Source organism: Plecotus auritus, assembly GCF_963455305.1.
Source record: "Plecotus auritus genome assembly, chromosome: 6".
In the NCBI taxonomy this organism is placed as follows: Eukaryota; Metazoa; Chordata; class Mammalia; order Chiroptera; family Vespertilionidae; genus Plecotus; species Plecotus auritus.
Genome location: NC_137773.1, coordinates 178,939,105 through 178,956,280, shown reverse-complemented (window position 1 = coordinate 178,956,280; position 17,176 = coordinate 178,939,105). Strand labels below are relative to the sequence as shown.

Here is a 17,176-nt window from a genome sequence, read left to right as displayed (position 1 = left end):
TCGTGGGTGCGGGCGTCGGGGAGACAAAGGTGGGGAGGCGCGGGGAGGGGGTGAGGGACGGGGCACCCCGACGTCCTGGCCAGCGCAGCCCGTGGGGGGCCGGCACGTGGAATGAGCCGACCAGGGCGGGTCACGGACCGTGGCCTGGAAGCCACGCGGGGCGGGAGGGCAGCTCCACGGAATGCCCCCCCCACCCCCCGGGCGCCCAGCTGAGGCAGTGGGCGGGGCTTATGATGAGTCCCCGCCCCTTCCCGGTGGCGCAGCCCAGACCCCGCCCCCGGAGCTGCCCGCCCGCCACCTGCAGGGGGCGCCCGAGAGCCATCGCCCGGCGCAGACGGGGCCGCGGGCCGCCGGGCATCTGGAGCGAGTTAAGGGGCGGCGGGCGGCCTGGCGGGCAGCGGCGGCGTGAGCTCATCCCGGCCCGCCCCGTGAGGTTTCCCGGCGGCGTGGGGACCCGAGCACAGAAGCGCCTCCTCCCGGGGTGTGGGTGTGAGCGAGGCGGCCGTGTGTGCCCCTGGCGCGCCGCCCGGAGCGCGCTGAGCCCTGGGAGCCGCGCCCGCCCGCCCGCGTCGCCGTGTCACCGTAGGTCCTGGCTCGCGAGGGTGTGCGTGTCCCCACGGGGAAACATGCGTGTCATGAGCTGCACACATCCCAGCACATCTCATTTTACAGGAAAGCAGGCCACGTGCAGGGGAGGGAGAGGGCTGGGTGGTGGCACCGGGCTGGGTGGTGGCACCGGGCTGGCCTGGGTCCCCACGCGCGCGTGTTCCACTGGGAGGGGAGGGGCAGTGTTGGGGCCCACCCCCCTGCACAAACCTAGCTCCCTGGTCCCACACCCCCATTCCTCAGGGCCTTGGGCACCCCTCCTTTAGCAGGGAAGAAGAGCCAGCCAGGTGTGGCTCAGTGGCTGAGCATCCACCTTCGGACCAGGAGGTTACCTTTGATTCCCGGGTTTCGGGCTCCGTCCCCAGTGTGGGGCATGCTGATCCATGATGCTCTCTCATGGATGTTCCTGTCTCTCTCCCTCTCCTTTCCTCGCTCTAACATCAATGAAAACATTTTAAAAAAGGAAGAAGAGACCCCTTCACACCAGGGTCATGGCTAACACACACAGACCACATAGGAAGACAGACACACACTGAATACAGACTCACACGTGGGGACACCCAGCGACAGACATATGAGGGGACACCTCCTATTAGTGCAGGAGAGCCAACAGGCGGGGGGTGGCAAGGCGGGGGCAAGGCTGGGAGAGGCCTCTTGGGAAGATGCCTGCACCCCTGCCAGGGGCGGGGAGCCGGAGGGGCTGGAGATGCCTGCACCCCACGTCTTTGAGGCTCTGGCTCCTGCAGTGGGCCCTGCGGGTGCTGCCCAGGGTATGAAGGGCCTCAGGGGCCCCAGGACTCCCAGGGCCAGGAGCCAGAGTTGGGACATGGCATTGTGGGCACCCTCAGACATGGAGCCCAGGTTGGGGGGGTGGGGGGGAGCTGTGGCTGGAGCAGGGACCCCTGAGCACCCAGGGCTTCCCCCAGCCATCGGGCTAGTCCTCCCTTCAGACCCTCACCTCAGGGCCTACTGTCTCAGCCTCGGGCAGCATAGCTCCGGCCGCCCTGGAGACCTCGGGGAGGTGGCCCTGGCCCCTCAGAACCCACCTGCCTTTCTGACAGGCCCACCCTCCTCCCTCACCCACAGCGGCTGGGGCTGAGACAAGGAGCCTGTCTGCAGGAGGGAGCGCATGAGTCCCTCACCCTTCCTGACCAGCCATTACTCCCAGGGCCCAACGCGCTCGCTCGTGGGCTTGCTGGGAATCGAGGCCGCGGACCCTGGCAGCTCCCCGGGGAGTGTTCATTCTGAAGGCATGTGCCTCTCCCGTGGCCACCGGAGGCATCAGCTCCCCACACTGGGGCAGGCTGGGTGAGGGGGTTTTAACTGGAATGACTCTGGTTTGCATAACCAGAGCCTCCCAATTACTTAGCAAAACATGTTTGCTTTTTAATTAACATGTGCTTGAAAAACAATGGTTTTAATTAGAGTGGGTGGGGGAGAACAGTTCAAGGAGCTCCAAGGCCCAGCCCAGACTTCTTAAAAATAAAGTGGGAGCCTTGCCTCAAGCTGCAGAAGCTGGGGGCCCAGGCCTCTGGGGACCCACCGGCCTCTGCCCCTCTCCGCCCCTTGCTGGGCCTTTGCCCTTCTGCTGACAGTTTCGTCACTCACCTGCCCTCTGTCCCCTGGTCCCCTCTGGGCCGGGGTGGGCTTTGGGGTAAATTAATGGGAGTCCACCACGCGGATAAGAGAGAGGGAACAGCATGAGTGAAGGCCTGAGAGTGGGGGTCTTATTGGGGGGACATTAGATTTACTGGGAAGGGAGAGATAAAAGGTGGTGGGAGGTGGCCCCTAAAAAAAGCCAGATCCCCCAAACCGGTGGACTGGAAGGGTAGGGCTGGACCCAGATGTCCAAGCCCCAGGGAAATGGGGCGGGGGGGGGGGCGTGAGCTGGGGCCAGGAACATAGGGGTGGAAGGGAGGTGACACTAGCTGGGGCAGAAGGATGGGCAGAGGAAGGGAAGGGGCAGTGGAGACTGGAGGCAGGCAGGAGGGGGCCTGGCCTGGGGGCTCCATGGCCAGGACTGCAAGTTGAATCCGTCCGCAGGGGGCAGCGTGGCCATCATGCCACAAGCAGGAGGCGCCCACCCAGAGGGTGATCAGTAATTGCAGGAGGAAGGGTGAGGGTGAGGAGCTGTCCTCCGAGGCGGCAGCCACACTTCCTCCCCTCTCTGGCCTTTGGGGTCCGAGGTTAGCACTAAGGCGGGACAGCACCCCCACCCCTCACGCATTCAGGCAAAGGAAGATGGAGAGGACACCTCTGGGTGTGAGGGTACCCCACAAGGTTAAGTCAGGTGGCCCCAAACCCCCAGCTCCCAGCAGCCCCCCTTCCCCCCCCCCCACGCTGTTTCTCATTAGGGGCCTCCGCCGCCCCCATGAAACGTGCCTCCCTGCACTTAATGCATTGCACTCGCCTGGGTGGGAGGCCCGCGGGGTATTTTTTCCCCTGAGCTCAGACATTCCTGCTTTATTATTCTCCACATTTCAAAGCAGCTGTCGCCTCCCCCAACGTCCCCCAGCCCAAAGCTCAGAGTCCTAAAGGGGCCCTTCCACGGCTCAGAACCCAGAGGCCCCTCGCCTCCAGCCCAGCCCAGGAGGGAGACAGGCTGGGAGACAGGCCCAGGCACCTGCATGACCTCCTCTCTCAGGCGACACCTGAACTTGCCTCCCCTCCGTCCTGGACCCTCCTGTGCCCCATCACCTCCCATAACACGGCATTCCTTGCCCCACAGGGCCCCCTCCACACACATGACCTCAGGGTCCCCCCTTGCCTGGAGCAGATACTAGGGCTGTTCTCAGGGTCCTACCCTGCTCAGGGGCCTAACAAACGGAGCCCCCAACTGTGTCCGTGGCTTTAAGAGGGTAAGGCCCTCCTAGAAAACAGCAGGGCTGGGTCAGCCAAGGGGACCACCCAGGGGGAACAGGTCTAAGGACCCAGCTTTGGAGTTCGGGGAACTAGACAGGCCCCAGGCAGATTTCTGTCCGACGTCAGAGAGCTGCCTCCATAGAGGGCGAGCTCCCTGCTGCTGGAGGTGTGGAAGCAGGTAGCGAGCAGCTCGTCAGACTTGCCCTGGAAGAGAGGCCGGCCCAGGGGTCGGAGGCCCCTTCCTGCCCAACTTCAAGGTCAGAGTCAGGGGCTGGCAGGCTCAGTGCCCACGGCAGATGAATGGATGAGGGGCCCTCCTCACTCACTCAGGATCGGCTAGGCAGGTCTGGAGGCCCAGGCCGAGGCACAAGGACAGAGGAATGGGAGCTGGGCCGAGGCCTGGCCTGGACGGGTCACTGCAGTGCCCTCGCCACACGATGGCTGGATGGGTGGCTGGATGGCCAGGTGGACGGACAGGTGGAGGGATGGACGGCTGCCTGGATGGATGGACAGACGGAGGGATGGATGGCTGCCTGGATGGATGGATGGATGGTTGGATGGAGGGAGGGATGGACAGCTGCCTGGATGGATGGACAGATGGAGGGAGGGAGGGACGGCTGCCTGGATGGATGGACAGATGGAGGGATGGATGGCTGCCTGGATGGATGGACAGACGGAGAGATGGACGGCTGCCTGGATGGATGGACAGATGGAGGAAGGGAGGGATGGAGGGAGGGAGGGAGGGAGGGAGGGAGGGAGGGAGGGAGGGATGAATGAATGGGCTGATTCAGATGAGCCTTGGGCCTGGGAAGGACCTGCCCCATTCAAGGGCCTCGAGCCCAGGCTTTGGGAAGATGTTGATTGCAACTGAAATTTCCTCAAAACTTAAAAATCGACGTGTCAGGTCTTATTTTGCCAAATAAAGCCACGGAAAACAGCAACCACCAGCTACCCCTCCATTGTTGTGTAAACAAAGGATAGTCTCAAGGCGGAAAAAAAGTAAAGCAGGCAGGATGCGACCTCAGGAGAGACAGGCAGGCCCTGAAGATGCATCAAGTGAAATCCAGGGAAACACACCCGGGGGCCTTCCTCCTCCTGGACTCACAGGTTGGCTGGGCCTTGGGGTGCCCACGTGCTTCCAGTCTCTGACCAGGGCACGAGCCCCTTCTGCAGCCTTCCTGGTGAGTCGGTTCGCCTCCGCTAGCACACCCCTTGGGACAGGGTTCTCACCACCATCCCAGTGAGCTGGGAGCTGGAGATGCTATTCTAGAGCATCTTTAAGTGGCTTCCATGCACCCTGGGGAGAGGGGAACAGACAGGAGGGGAGTGAGGTGAAAGAGGGTAAGTGTAAAAGTCAGAAAGCTGGCCAAGCCCTCGGACTTCTCAGGGGCACAGTCTCCCCATCTCAGGAGTTCCAGAGCCTCCCAGTGCCTGACCCCATCCCTAGCCCTCCAGAAAGCTCTCTGGTGCAGCCATTCCCACCAAGGCCTCAGTCGACCGTGATGTACCTGGACCCATAGGACAGAGGAAGGAGCAAAGATGGGAAGAAAATGGTGGCTCCTCGAGCGTCCTCAGCCAGGCTGGGGCGGAGGGCCAGCCCTGACCTTCTAGGCCCTGCCCTGTCCCAGGGGCCCTGGCGGCTGAGACCAGAGGGGCCTGCTGGGCGGTCCCCGGGAAGCCTCGTGTGTGTGTGTGTGTGTGTGTGTGTGTGTGTGTGTGTGTGCGCGCCCGCATACACTCACACACACTCCACATTCCAGCTGTGCTCTGTCAGCATCTGGGCAAACCAGGATTGTGTGGCTTTGGGAGGCAGGAACAAGTAACCCCCAAACTCGGTGAGGGCGGGCCTGGGCCTGTGGAAGGGACTGGGAGAGCCCCAGGGGGCACTGCTGTGCTGGGTCAACCCGTTCACGGTCTGGGGGTTTCCCTGCTGCTCTCTGAGGCGACTGGGTCAGCACAACCTGGGGTGCAGCTGCCCTGGACCCAGGCGGCTCATCCTTCCTCCTCCCCTGAACCTCCCGACCACCCGCGGCCTGAGGACCAACAGCAGGGCTGCCCCCTGCACCGCGCCCCCCCCCCCCGGCACCCACTTATGCAACAGGAGGGCTGCCTGTCACACTGTGGCCCAATTTCTTTTGCCCCATCTCCCCCCTTCCCTCCTCATCTCCACGCCCCTCTCAGGCCATACACTCCATTGCTTGGACCCTTTTACTCCAACCTCTGATTTCTCTTAAGATCTTTGCCAGCCAGGGGTGGGCAAACTTTTTGACTCGAGGATGGACAGATGGAGGGAGGGAGGGATGGCTGCCTGGATGGATGGACAGACGGGGGGATGGACGGCTGCCTGGATGGATGGGTTCTTAAACTGGACCGGAGGGCCAGAACAAAAGCATGGATGGAGTGTTTGTGTGAACTAATATAAATTCAAAGTAAAGGAGCGGAGGGGAGAGCAAGAGAACCGGATAGAACAGCCGGATCCGGCCCGCGGGCCGTAGTTTGCCCACGGCTGGGTAGGCCCAGGAACCAGGTCATGGTTTGATTCCCAGTCAGGGCACACGCCCGGGTTGGGGGCTTGATCCTTAGTAGGAGGTGTGCAGGAGGCAGCCAATCGATGTTTCTCTCTCTCACTCTCACTCTCTCATTCTCTCTCAAATCAATAAAAGATATTTTTAAAGTAAAGATCTTTATCGGCGTTCTGCCCGCCGCTCTGCAGCTGGGGGTCCAAGCCCGAGGTCCGACTTCTCCTGCCTGCGGTCTGATTTCTTTCCTTCTGGCGACCTGGTAAGATCTCCCTCCAACATTGATTTCTTCCAGACCCTCTGACTTCATTCTACCTCGGCTGAATTTCTGGCTTCTGGGTTTCCCGCTCTCTGACCCCCGTCCGGGCAGGGACCCGGTACCACTGAGGGTGGCGTCTGGAGAGAGGATGCAGGGGTGGCAGCTGCAGAGAGCCATGGGCGTCCCTGCGAGGGTGTCAGAGCAGAGGAGGGGCAGTTGGTTCTGGGGTCCTGAGGCTGAACCCTGTCCCTGATCCCCTGCCCCCGGGCTGCCCCACGGACCCTCTGGCTTTAGGCTGGCCCGGGCCTGGAGAAGTGGCTATCCCTGTCCCCTTATGGGACCTCAGAGCTCAGGCTCCAGGCCAGATGGGGGAGTGAGGCGTGGAGAGACCCCAGACCAACCCCCACCTCACGAGACATCTGACCTGGCACTTTGGGTGTGGGGGGGACCAGGCTGACAGGAGGACAAACCCCCTGACCCCTCCCATCGCCTCCCGCCAGCCACATGGCCACAGGCTGGACCTCCCTGCTTGAGGGGGAGCCGGGACGTGTTTATGCAACTGTGGGGAGGCCACAGCCGGGCTGGCAGTGCCGCCGCTCAGCACAGCGCTGACTCGGCAGAGTCCCCAGCACGTCCACACTCAGACAGGCGACCAGACACATGCACACACGCACACAGAGATAACACATGTGTGCATATGCACAGACAGGTGGGCACGCGCATACACACGTGGACACGCACACGCACAGGCACCCTGTGGACATATGCTCACTCCAACACAAGGACACGCAGGTGGGAGGAGGCAGGCAGGAGTTGCTGGGTAAATGTCCGTCTCCGCATCCCTCGGCGGGACACCGCCACCTCCCGGAGGTCCCCAGGGAGGCTGGGCCCCACGCCCACACGCCTCCCGCTCCCGTGCACCTGTGGGACTTCCTCCCCTCCCAGCCGCTCTCTGCACTCCGGGTCCCCTCCCGGGGGGGACTGTCTGCATTCAGACTTTGTCTCTGCTCCGCTTCTGGGAAGCCCCCCAAGACACTCTGACTCTCCTCACTTCTTAAAAAGACGCCCCAGCCCCTCTCCCCAGCCCCTGGCAGCCACCATCCTACGTTCTGTCTCTATGAATTTAACTCTCCAGGCACCTCTTGGAAGTGGAATCATCCAGAATATTGGCCCTTCCAGGACTGGCTTATTTCACTTAGCGTGATACCCTCAAAGTTCATCCGTGTGGTAGCACCTGTCGGAATCCCCTTCCTCTGCAGAGCTGAGCGCGTCATTGTAGGAACAGACCACACTGTGGTTACCCTGGGCACCCGCGAATAACGCCGCGGTGACATGGTGTGTGACATCTCTTCCGGCCCCCGCTGTCCCTCCTCTGGGGTTTGAGCTGAGAAGTGGGACTGCGGGGTCACATGGCAATTACTTTTTCCGTTTTCTGAGGAGCCCCCACCCTGTTTCCACAGCAGCTGCACCACCTCACAGCAGTGCCCAGGGCTCCGGTTTATCTAACGATGTCAACATTGGTATTTTCTTGTTGTTTTTCTTTTTTTTGGGGGGGGGGCGGGGGCAGGGCTAGCCATCCCGGTGGGTGCGAAGTGTCATCTCTTTTTAGTTCAATTTGCGTTTTCCTAGTGATTAGTGTGAAGCGCCTTCATGTGCTGATTGGCTATTTGTGCATCTTCTTTGGGGAAAGTCTATTCCGGTCCTTTGCCTGTTTTCAATGGGGTTGTGCATTCTGTTGAGTTACAGGAATTCTTTACGTATTCTGGATCGTATCCCCTCTTACATTTTTGCCCAACTATGAGCTTCTCAGATAATCACTAGCCTCATTGTTTAACACGTCAACACCTCCCAACTCTCTCCCTCTCTCTCGCCCGCTCCCCCGCCTCTCTCTCTCTCTCTCTCTCTCACTCTCACACACACACACACACACACACACACACACACACACACACTGACCGCACAGCCCCTTCCTCACTCTGGGCTCCTCCTCAGCCTTTACCACGGCTGACACACCCAACGCTCAGCTATCGGCCGGTTTGTGTGGGCTCTGCAGGGGCAGGGTTGTGACTGCCTTCTCCACTCCACTGTTCCCGGGCCTGGAACAGAGCCTGGCACAGAGTAGGTGCTCAGTTAACGCTGAGAGAATGAAAGGAAGACGCAGCGGGCGCTGCAGGCACACTCACCCCCTCAGGACTCCCGCACACACTGCTGACGCTCCCCACACGCGTTCACACACTCGTCCTGGCTCACGCGCAAGCCGACGTCCACACCACCCCAGCCCTCAGGCAGCTTGACCCACACACCCACATACCCGACACGCAGGTGCACTCACCCCACCTGAGGCCATGGGCGTGCACCCCGAGGGGCTGCCCTGGCCTCCCGGGTCCCCTGGCCTGCGGCTGCCTCCTGCCCTGCGTGGCCCTCCCCCACGCTGAGCCTTGCCCCCCCCCCCCCCCCCCGCCATGTCGAGGTCCCAGCCTCTCTGCAGGCACTGCTCTCCCTCCCATTAAACCTCTGGCAGCCCTTCCTCCAGGAGACCTCCCCTCGCTCTCCCCACTGGGCTCTGAGGAAAGGGGGGTCCCCAGAGCAGGGTGTGGCGGCGGGCAGAGGTTTGCCAGGTGTGCACCCGCCCCCGTCATTGCACGCTCGTCTTCCGCTTAGAAGCCCAGGGCTGGGGAGCTCACGGTAGACCCTTCTCCTCCGGCCGAGAGCCACACCTCAGGCGAGTGCCTCCGTTTCCCCACCTGAGTCAGGCAGGGAGGGGCCTCCGGCCTCTTCAGCCCTGACAGCTGGGCACGGTCAGCTCCTGCCCTGCTGCGCGCCCCACTGACTTGGGCGAGGCCACGCTCTGCGCTGGGCCTCATTTTCCCACCTGTGTCATGGTGGCCCTGGGCCCTGGGCCCTCATGGCTGGTTACGGAATGAGAAGCTCGGACCGTGCTCTCGGGCTCCTGGGGGCCACCCAGGGCTGCTGTCTCCATAGGGGGAGGGCGCAGAGCCAGGGAGGGCACCCAGGCCTCGTCTAGGTCAGCCCTGCTCCTCCCCCAGTGCCTTGGGGGGGCAGGCTCACAGCTTTGGCACAGGAGGTGGGGCCGTTGGATCAGATGAGGTTCGATGGGAGGTTTGGATCTGGGAGCAGCCTTTCAGGACTCCCTTTGCTGTGTCCAGGGCTCACTGGCCCATAGCGTTCCGAGAAGCCAAGCAGAGGGCCCCAGGGAGGGAGGAAGAATGAGAGCGAGGAGGGGAAGGGAGGAAGGAAGGCCAGAGGAAGCGGGGAGGAAGAGGGCGTTTATTCAGACCCCAGGGCATGGGGACAGTCACAGGTGCATGCGGCCTGACTGGGAGGCAGGGCGAGGGGGTGCGGCCGAGCTGGTGCGGGCTTCCACGGCTGCCTCCTTCCCGCAGCTCCCGGCCACGCCACCCCACCGATGCCAACATCACGTGCTGTCCCAGCAGGGCCTCCCTGGACTCCCTGAGGGCAGAGGGGCACAGGCATCGGTGAAGGAGCCAAGCCAGGCAGCAGGGTGTCGACTGGGAATGGAGTTGGTGCGATGGGGGGGCGGAGACAGGGAGGATGGCAGCACGGGAGGGGACACAGGCTGAGGCCGGCGGGGGGCCAGCAGGTCTGAGGGGGCTCACCTGGGGGCAGGCTCAGCTGGCCATGATGTGCTTCACGAACGCTGGAGGGAAGGGAGGTGAGTGCAGGTGCGGCCCTGGGCAGCCTGGGCCCCAGGACCCCCCGGGAGGCCCCCTCCCGCTGCGCCCACCTTCATAGTTGATGCAGCCATTGGAGTCCTCTTGCCCAGCCATCAGCTTCTCCACCTCGTCCTCTGTCAGCCTCTCGCCTGGGGGAGGGAGCCGAGTCAGCGCCGTGGGGGAGGGAAGGGAGGACACGTGGGCCTCTACCTGCGGCTTTGCCTGCCCCTATGCCCTGTGGGCGCTGCCGTGGGCTCCAGGCCTCGGCCATGACCCTCGTTTCTGAGTCCAGGGGAATCAGGGACAAGTCAAGAAGGGCCGGGCCTGGGGTGCGGGCCCGGAGTGCCCCGAGCCTGGCTCTGTCCGTGCACCCCCCTGTCCCCATGAGGCTGGCGGGGGTGCAGCTGGGGCCCGGGGAGCAGGGTGACCATGGAGGGGACCGCCCTTCCCCAGGCAAGTCAGGCACTTTCGTGTGTGCTGTGCTGTTGTCCACCCTGGAATGCCAACTGCAGTTTCTCCCACGCCCAGCCACACGCACACATACACACACATACACACGCACACACATGCACACACTCTCACACACATACTCATAAACACACACATACACACTCACACACACTCACACACATGCACACACTCACGCACATACACACATACTCATAAACATACACACAAGCACATAAACACATACTCATAAATATACACACATGCACACACATGCACACACTCACACACATACACACATACTCATAAACATACACACGCGCACACACATGCACACACTCACACACATACACACATACTCATACACATGCACACACATACAAACACACACGCACGCACACATAGATATACACACACACGCGCACTCACACACATATACACACATATACATGTACACACTCACACACTCATGCACACTAGCACACACTAGCACACACATGTCCCTAGAGACCAGCCCAGGTCCGGGCACACAGTAGGTGCCCAAGAAGCATTTGCTGCAGGAAAAAGTCTGTTTCAGAAGGAGGCACCCTGCCAGCCAGGCTCCTGGCAGTGGGGGGTCAGGATGCCCAAGATGCAGGCACGTGACCTCCTCGGCCACTCAGGCGACACGGCCCTGGGTCTTGACCTTGAGGCAGTGAACCCCGAGACTGAGCTGAGCCTCCTGGGCGCCCCGCTTTGCCCCACTCAAGCCCAGAGCTGCTCCCATCTCCCTTGGGTTCTGTGAGCGGCACCAACATGCTTCCTCTGTTCCCCTAAATGTCTAACCGCCCCCCCCCATTTCTATCACTCGCCATAGAGGTGCCTTGACTGTGTCAGACCTGGGAGCAGTTGACCAAGTGGGTCCTCCTAGGATCCCCCCAGGAGGAGGGGGCTGCCCTCACCCAGCGTGGCCAGCACGTGGCGCAGCTCGGCGCCCATGACGGTGCCGTTGCCCTCCTTGTCGAAGACCCGCAGCCCCTCGACGAAGTCCTCGTAGGTGCCCGTGTCCTTGTTCTTGGCGATGTGCTGGAGCATGGGCAGGAACGTGTCGAAGTCCATCATCTTGGTGTTGAGGTCTGTGGAGAGAGGGTCCCCAGTGTCAGGCAGGCCGTGCCCCCGGGCCTCCCCCAGTCCCCAAAGCGCGCCGCGCAGTTAGCCATTCACACAGCCCGCCACCCCGCGAGGCGCTCCACCGTCACCCCGGAAGGCGTTCTTCACGCAGCCCTGCTGTTCCCGAGGAGCCTGCTGTAGTGGCACCTACGCCCGGCACCCCCGCCACCTTCGGGGAAACAGTCCATGCTGGTGCCATCTTCTTCTCGACCCCCCTCCCTGCCCCTGCAATGGGCCAGGCGCCGCTGAGCCCGTGGCAGTCTTGCCTGGGCCTTCGGAACCGCTCCTCCTTGGGGCAAAGCAAGCAGCCCTCGGTGGCCACGGGGGCAAGGGAAACGGGCCCTAATCCACAGAGATGACAGTGCACGTGGCCGGTCCCCTAGGACCAGGAGGCCTGGGGCATCAGCCCGGGGCAGGCAACAGCTAGCCAGCGCTCCCCGCCACCTGTCGGCTTCCCCGCAGACCAGGCTGGGTCCTCGTCCAGACAACGGAGGACCGTGCGTAGCAGGAGGTTCCCGTGCGGCCCCACCACACGAGGCAGCCCCACCCGCGGTCTCGGGGACGGGCGCGAAGGGGGAGCTCTCGGGCGGGGTGTCTGACCTTCCTGCTTTGGCTTCCCCAGGACGCGGAGCACCTCGGCCTGCGTGGGGTTCTGGCCCAGCGCCCGCAGGACGTCCCCGCACTGTCCGTACGTGATCTTCATCTCACACTTGGGCGTGCGGTCAAACAGCATGAAGGCTTCCTTGAACTCTACCGGGAAAGGGCGCGAGCTGTGGAAACCCCCAGCGAGAGCCCCCCCCCCACCCCGCTCACCCACACCCCTGGCAGGACTCTCAGACTGGGGGCCCCAGGCCCAGCCCTGCAGCCCCAGGGTCAAGACCCCCACTCACCTTCAATCTGCTCTGGGGTGAACTCGATCTGAAAGAAGACCCCCCCCCAAAAAAAATGAAAGGAGACCCCAAAGATGCCTCAGAGGGTGGGGCCAGGCCTCCACCTGGTCACTCTGTGGCCAGACGCAGACCTCAACTCCTCCGCCGTCCCACCCTGTCCTCATTCCCGCACCCCAGCCTCCATCACTCGGGACCTCCCACTGTCCACCCTGACTTCCCCCTGCCCCCTTATCCTCCCCACCTGCCAGCCGAGGCCTTATCTCTGAGTGGACCCAAACGCCGACACCTGGTGGGAAGTGGTGAGGAGGGGGGCCTGGCGCCCTGAGCCCCCAGCTCAGGGGGGGGCCTTACCTGATGCCCCTGGTCCTGAGCAGCTTGCCTGAAGCCACAGAGCAAACCAGCCTGGCTTTGCCACCCACATGCCTGCACGCAGCGGGCAGGACTGGCCACAGATGGGGCTCATCTCAACAAGGTGTGTGTGTGTGTGTGTGTGTACATGTGTGCATTCATGTGCATTCACACGCATGTGTGCATGTGTGTCTGCCCCTCACAGAGCCCTCAAGGCTGGGCACTGTCGCTCACGTGGCCCTGCCTACACCTGGGCCCTGCACACCCCCACCCATGAGGGCAGGGCAGCCCCCCACCCACGCAGCACAGCCAAGCCAGGGGTGCTGCTGAGGCGACATCGGGGCCACCTGAGGCCAGAAGGCCTCCTGGGACCCGCTCTCCTCCTGGTCTCCCCCTCCTCACCCGATACCAGGTCTATTTTTATCACGGCAGGCACTGCCCCAAGGTCAAGGTCGCAGGAGGGAAAGGAGCTTGGGGGAGGGGATCACGACGGGCACCTCTCGCACTGCCGCTCCCTCGGGGCCCACCAGCCTCCACAGAGCACAGCAGTGAGGGGAGCCCTGCCCCTGTCATGGCGGCCCCGGCCCTGCACAGCTCTCCCCAGGAAGCCTGCTTACCAAGCCACCCCCCACCCCCTCACCACCCCCCACCACCCCCCCCACCCCCACCACCCTCACCACCCCCTCACCACCCCACCACCACCCCCTCACCACCCCCTCACCACCCCACCCCCACCACCCTCACCACCCCCTCACCACCCCACCACCACCCCCTCACCACCCCCCACCACCCCTCACCACCCCCTCACCACCCCTCACCACCCCCCACCACCCCCTCACCACCCCCCACCACCCCACCACCACCCCCTCACCACCCCCTCACCACCCCTCACAACCCACCCACCACCCCCCACCACCCCCTCACCACCCCCCACCACCTCTCACCACCCCCACCACCCCCCACCACCCCCTCACCACCCCTCACCACCCCTCACCACCCCCCACCACCCCTCACAACCCACCCACCACCCCTCACAACCCACCCACCACCCCTCACAACCCACCCACCACCCCCCACCACCCCCTCACCACCCCTCACCACCCCTCACCACCCCTCACCACCCCTCACCACCCCCCACCACCCCTCACAACCCACCCACCACCCCCCACCACCCCCTCACCACCCCCCACCCCCTCCACCACCCCCCACCACCCCCACCACCCCCCACCCCCTCCACCACCCCTCACAACCCACCCACCACCCCCCACCACCCCTTACCACCCCCTCACCACCTCTCACCACCCCTCACCACCCCCCACCACCCCTCACCACCCCCTCACCAGCCCCTCACCACCCTCCCACCACCCCTCACCACCCCCTCAGCACCCCCCTACCACCCCCTCACCAGCCCCTCACCACCCTCCCACCACCCCTCACCACCCCACCACCACCCCCTCACCACCCCCCACCACCCCTCACCACCCCCTCACCACCCCCCTACCACCCCCCACCACCCTCCCACCAGCCCCCCACCAGCCCGAGGTGGGGCCAAGGGCACATGAGGGGCCTCACTGTTCCCTCCTTGTAGAGGGGAGTGTGCCAACCTCAGATCCGTGAGACTGGACAAGGGCACCATGGGGCAGGTGACCCTCACCAGGGGCTGTGGACACAAGGCAGAGGCCCGAGGGGTGGCCGGGGGTCAGGGGCCAACTCCAGGGCACACGGCCGAGAACACAGGCCCAGAGCAGGGACGGGATTCGCACCCGTCCTCCCAGCAGGAAGGTCTGTGCAGAGGGGCGGAGGTCCCGGGGGGCCTGTGGGAGTCCCGAGGGGCCCGGAGGCTCTGCCTCAGCCGCAGCCAAGCACGGGCTGGGAGCCCGCCAGGAGGCGGAGAGCAGGGAGCGGGCGGGATGCAGGGTGCGTGCCTCTATGCGGATGCCACAGGTGGGAGTCACGACTGCTGCTCCAAGTTTAGCCTCCGGGAAAGCCTCCCAGCCCCAGAGGGCTCCTGGGACCACTGGTCACAGCGTGAGCCCAGCTTCCTGCCTGTACCCCAATTTCCCCACCTCAGAGCTGAGGCCCTCCCAGCTCTGGGGCTCAGGCACCTGGCAAGGGTGAGTGTGACCCAGCCTGGGCGGGGGCCTTGCTTCCTCTGGTCCCCACCCCGTCTACCGGCCGCAGGACAACGAGGCCCCCTGCCTGCTGCAGGGCGGGGGGTGCGGCTCCAGGATTCCCCAAGGATGTGAGCCAGGTCCAGGGAGAAGGCGAGGGAGAGTCAGGTTCCAAAACCACCAAAACCAGCGGAACTGGGGGTCCTCCTGCTAGGTGCTCCCCCCTCCTGCTGGCTGCCCCCCCTCCCGCCCGCCCCCCCCCCCTCCCGCCAAGCCTGCCTGATGCCCGAAGCCCAGGGCTTGTCTGACAGAAGCTTCCAGCATCAGCTCCCCGCTGTTTCTGAGCCTGGCCTGCCCCTGGGCCGGTCCACTCTGGGATCCAGTTGCCTGCCCTGTCCTTCCTGCTACACCCCGGCCCCCACACCCACCTTGACCTTGGAGGCATCAAACTCGTTCTCCTTGGGGGGCTCGGGCTGAGGGGCCGCGGGAGCCGCAGCCGGAGCCGCAGCCGGAGCCGCCGCCGCCTTGGGGGCCGCCTTGGCCTCCTCCTTCTTGGGCTCTGGCTTTTTGGGGGCCATGGGGGCCTAAGCACCTGGAGGGACGAGGAGAGAAGGAAGCAGAGAGCGGGTAGGGGCGCCTGCTGCCCTTGGCCTTTATCCGCCTGGGCACCTCGTGCCCCCAGCCCCACCCCCGCGTGCACAATAGGGACAGGCCCATAAAAGGACACCGGCGGCTCAGGGGCTATTTTGGGGCCTGGGGAGGGCATTGTTCAGCTCAGGAGCCGTAGGGAGGGGGAGGGCTGGCCATTCCCCCCAGTCACCTGTTGAGGAGGGAGGGGGATGGGGAGGGGAGGACAGAGGCTGCTGCCCAGCACACAGGCACACCCTGCAAGCACCGCCAGGCCCAGCCAGACCCCACGTCAGCAGGTGCAGAGGCGGCCGAAGTGTGTGCTGGGTGCTATGTGCTGTGTGCTGGGTGCTGGGTGCTGGGTTCTGGGTGCTGGGTGCTGGGTGTTGTGTGTTGTGTGCTGGGTCCTGGGTGCTGGGTCCTGGGTGCTGGGTGCTGGGTGCTGTGTGCTGGGTGCTGGATGCTGGGTGCTGGGTGCTGGGTGTTGTGTGCTGGATGCTGGGTGCTGTGTGCTGGGTGCTGGATGCTGGGTGCTGGGTGCTGGGTTCTGGGTGCTGGGTGCTGGGTGTTGTGTGCTGGATGCTGGGTGCTGTGTGCTGGGTGCTGGATGCTGGGTGCTGGGTGCTGGGTTCTGGGTGCTGGGTGCTGGGTGTTGTGTGCTGGATGCTGGGTGCTGGGTGCTGGGTGCTGGATGCTGGGTGCTGGGTGCTGGGTGCTGGATGCTGGGTGCTGGGTGTTGTGTGTTGTGTGCTGGGTGTTGTGTGTTGTGTGCTGGGTGCTGGGTGCTGGATGCTGGGTGCTGGGTGCTAGGTGCTAGGTGCTGGGTGCTGGGTGCTGGGTGCTGGGTGCTGGGTGGGAGCAGGAGGACTCGATCACCCGAGGCCCCTCTCGAGTTCAACTTCCCACCCAGGCACCCAATCCCCAGGTGTCTGCTTGCGCCCGCACAGCGGGGGGCTGTCTGGGGGCCTGGGGTGTGTTCGGGGTGGGCTCTGTGTGCCGTGGGGGGGGCTCTGTGCGTGTTTCCTGAGTGTCTGTAGGGGTGGGCTCCGTGTGCGCCGGTGCCGTCTCTGTGTGTGCTTGTCTGTGTGTGTGTGTGTCCGTGTGTGAGTGTCACGGCCCTCAGGCAGCTGCAGCCCCAGCCGTGAGTCTGAGGGTTCGGGAACACCCCGAATCGCTGCAGAATGGGTGCCTCTGTCGGGAGGGTGGGGGCCCAGCCCAGCCACCAGCTGACAGCCCCACAGCCTACAGCCCCCGCCTCTGCCAGGCCCCGAGGCCGTTTCTCTGTTTCACCCTCACTTCTCACTGCCTCTCCCACAGCCCCCGCCCCACGCCCGCCCCACATGCCACAGGCCTGCTCCCCGCCAGAGCCCTGGCCACGCCCCACCCTCTGCCCGACGCCCTTGCCTCGCCTCGGCCTGGTGCACCCGCGGCCTGGCCCAAGGCCCCCTCTTCCAGGAAGCGCTCTCGGATGCTGCTCTTAGGCCCCCCACTTCCCTCTGCCAACCTTTGCAGGGGGACCTGGACGGTCCGCCTCTCTAAGGGACCCCAGGGGGTGGGTGAGGTGTGCCCCTGCTGTCCACCCCTAGTTCCCGCCCTCATGCCCACCCTGGAGGGCCCAGCCCTCCGCAGCCAGCAGACAGGGGGAAGCCTGGCTGGCCACCAT

At 64.1% G+C, this 17,176-nt stretch overlaps 1 protein-coding gene across 2 annotated transcripts; it reads right to left on the bottom strand.

The window, feature by feature from the left end:
- Positions 1-9,513: 9,513 nt before the first annotated feature.
- Positions 9,514-15,708, bottom strand: MYL3 (myosin light chain 3). 2 transcript variants are annotated; one of them, XM_080673901.1, is made up of 7 exons: positions 15,315-15,708; positions 12,428-12,455; positions 12,138-12,287; positions 11,330-11,503; positions 10,013-10,090; positions 9,885-9,925; positions 9,514-9,717 (listed from the first exon to the last, which is right to left on the bottom strand). In XM_080673901.1, the coding sequence occupies exons 1-6, from the start codon at positions 15,462-15,464 to the stop codon at positions 9,897-9,899; spliced, it is 609 nt and encodes a 202-aa protein (XP_080530027.1). In that variant the 5' UTR covers positions 15,465-15,708; the 3' UTR covers positions 9,514-9,717; positions 9,885-9,896. The 2 variants fall into 2 exon arrangements, with proteins under 2 accessions (XP_080530027.1, XP_080530028.1); XM_080673902.1 differs by lacking the exon at positions 15,315-15,708 and adding an exon at positions 12,779-13,310 and having other exon boundaries at positions 9,515-9,717.
- Positions 15,709-17,176: the final 1,468 nt, after the last annotated feature.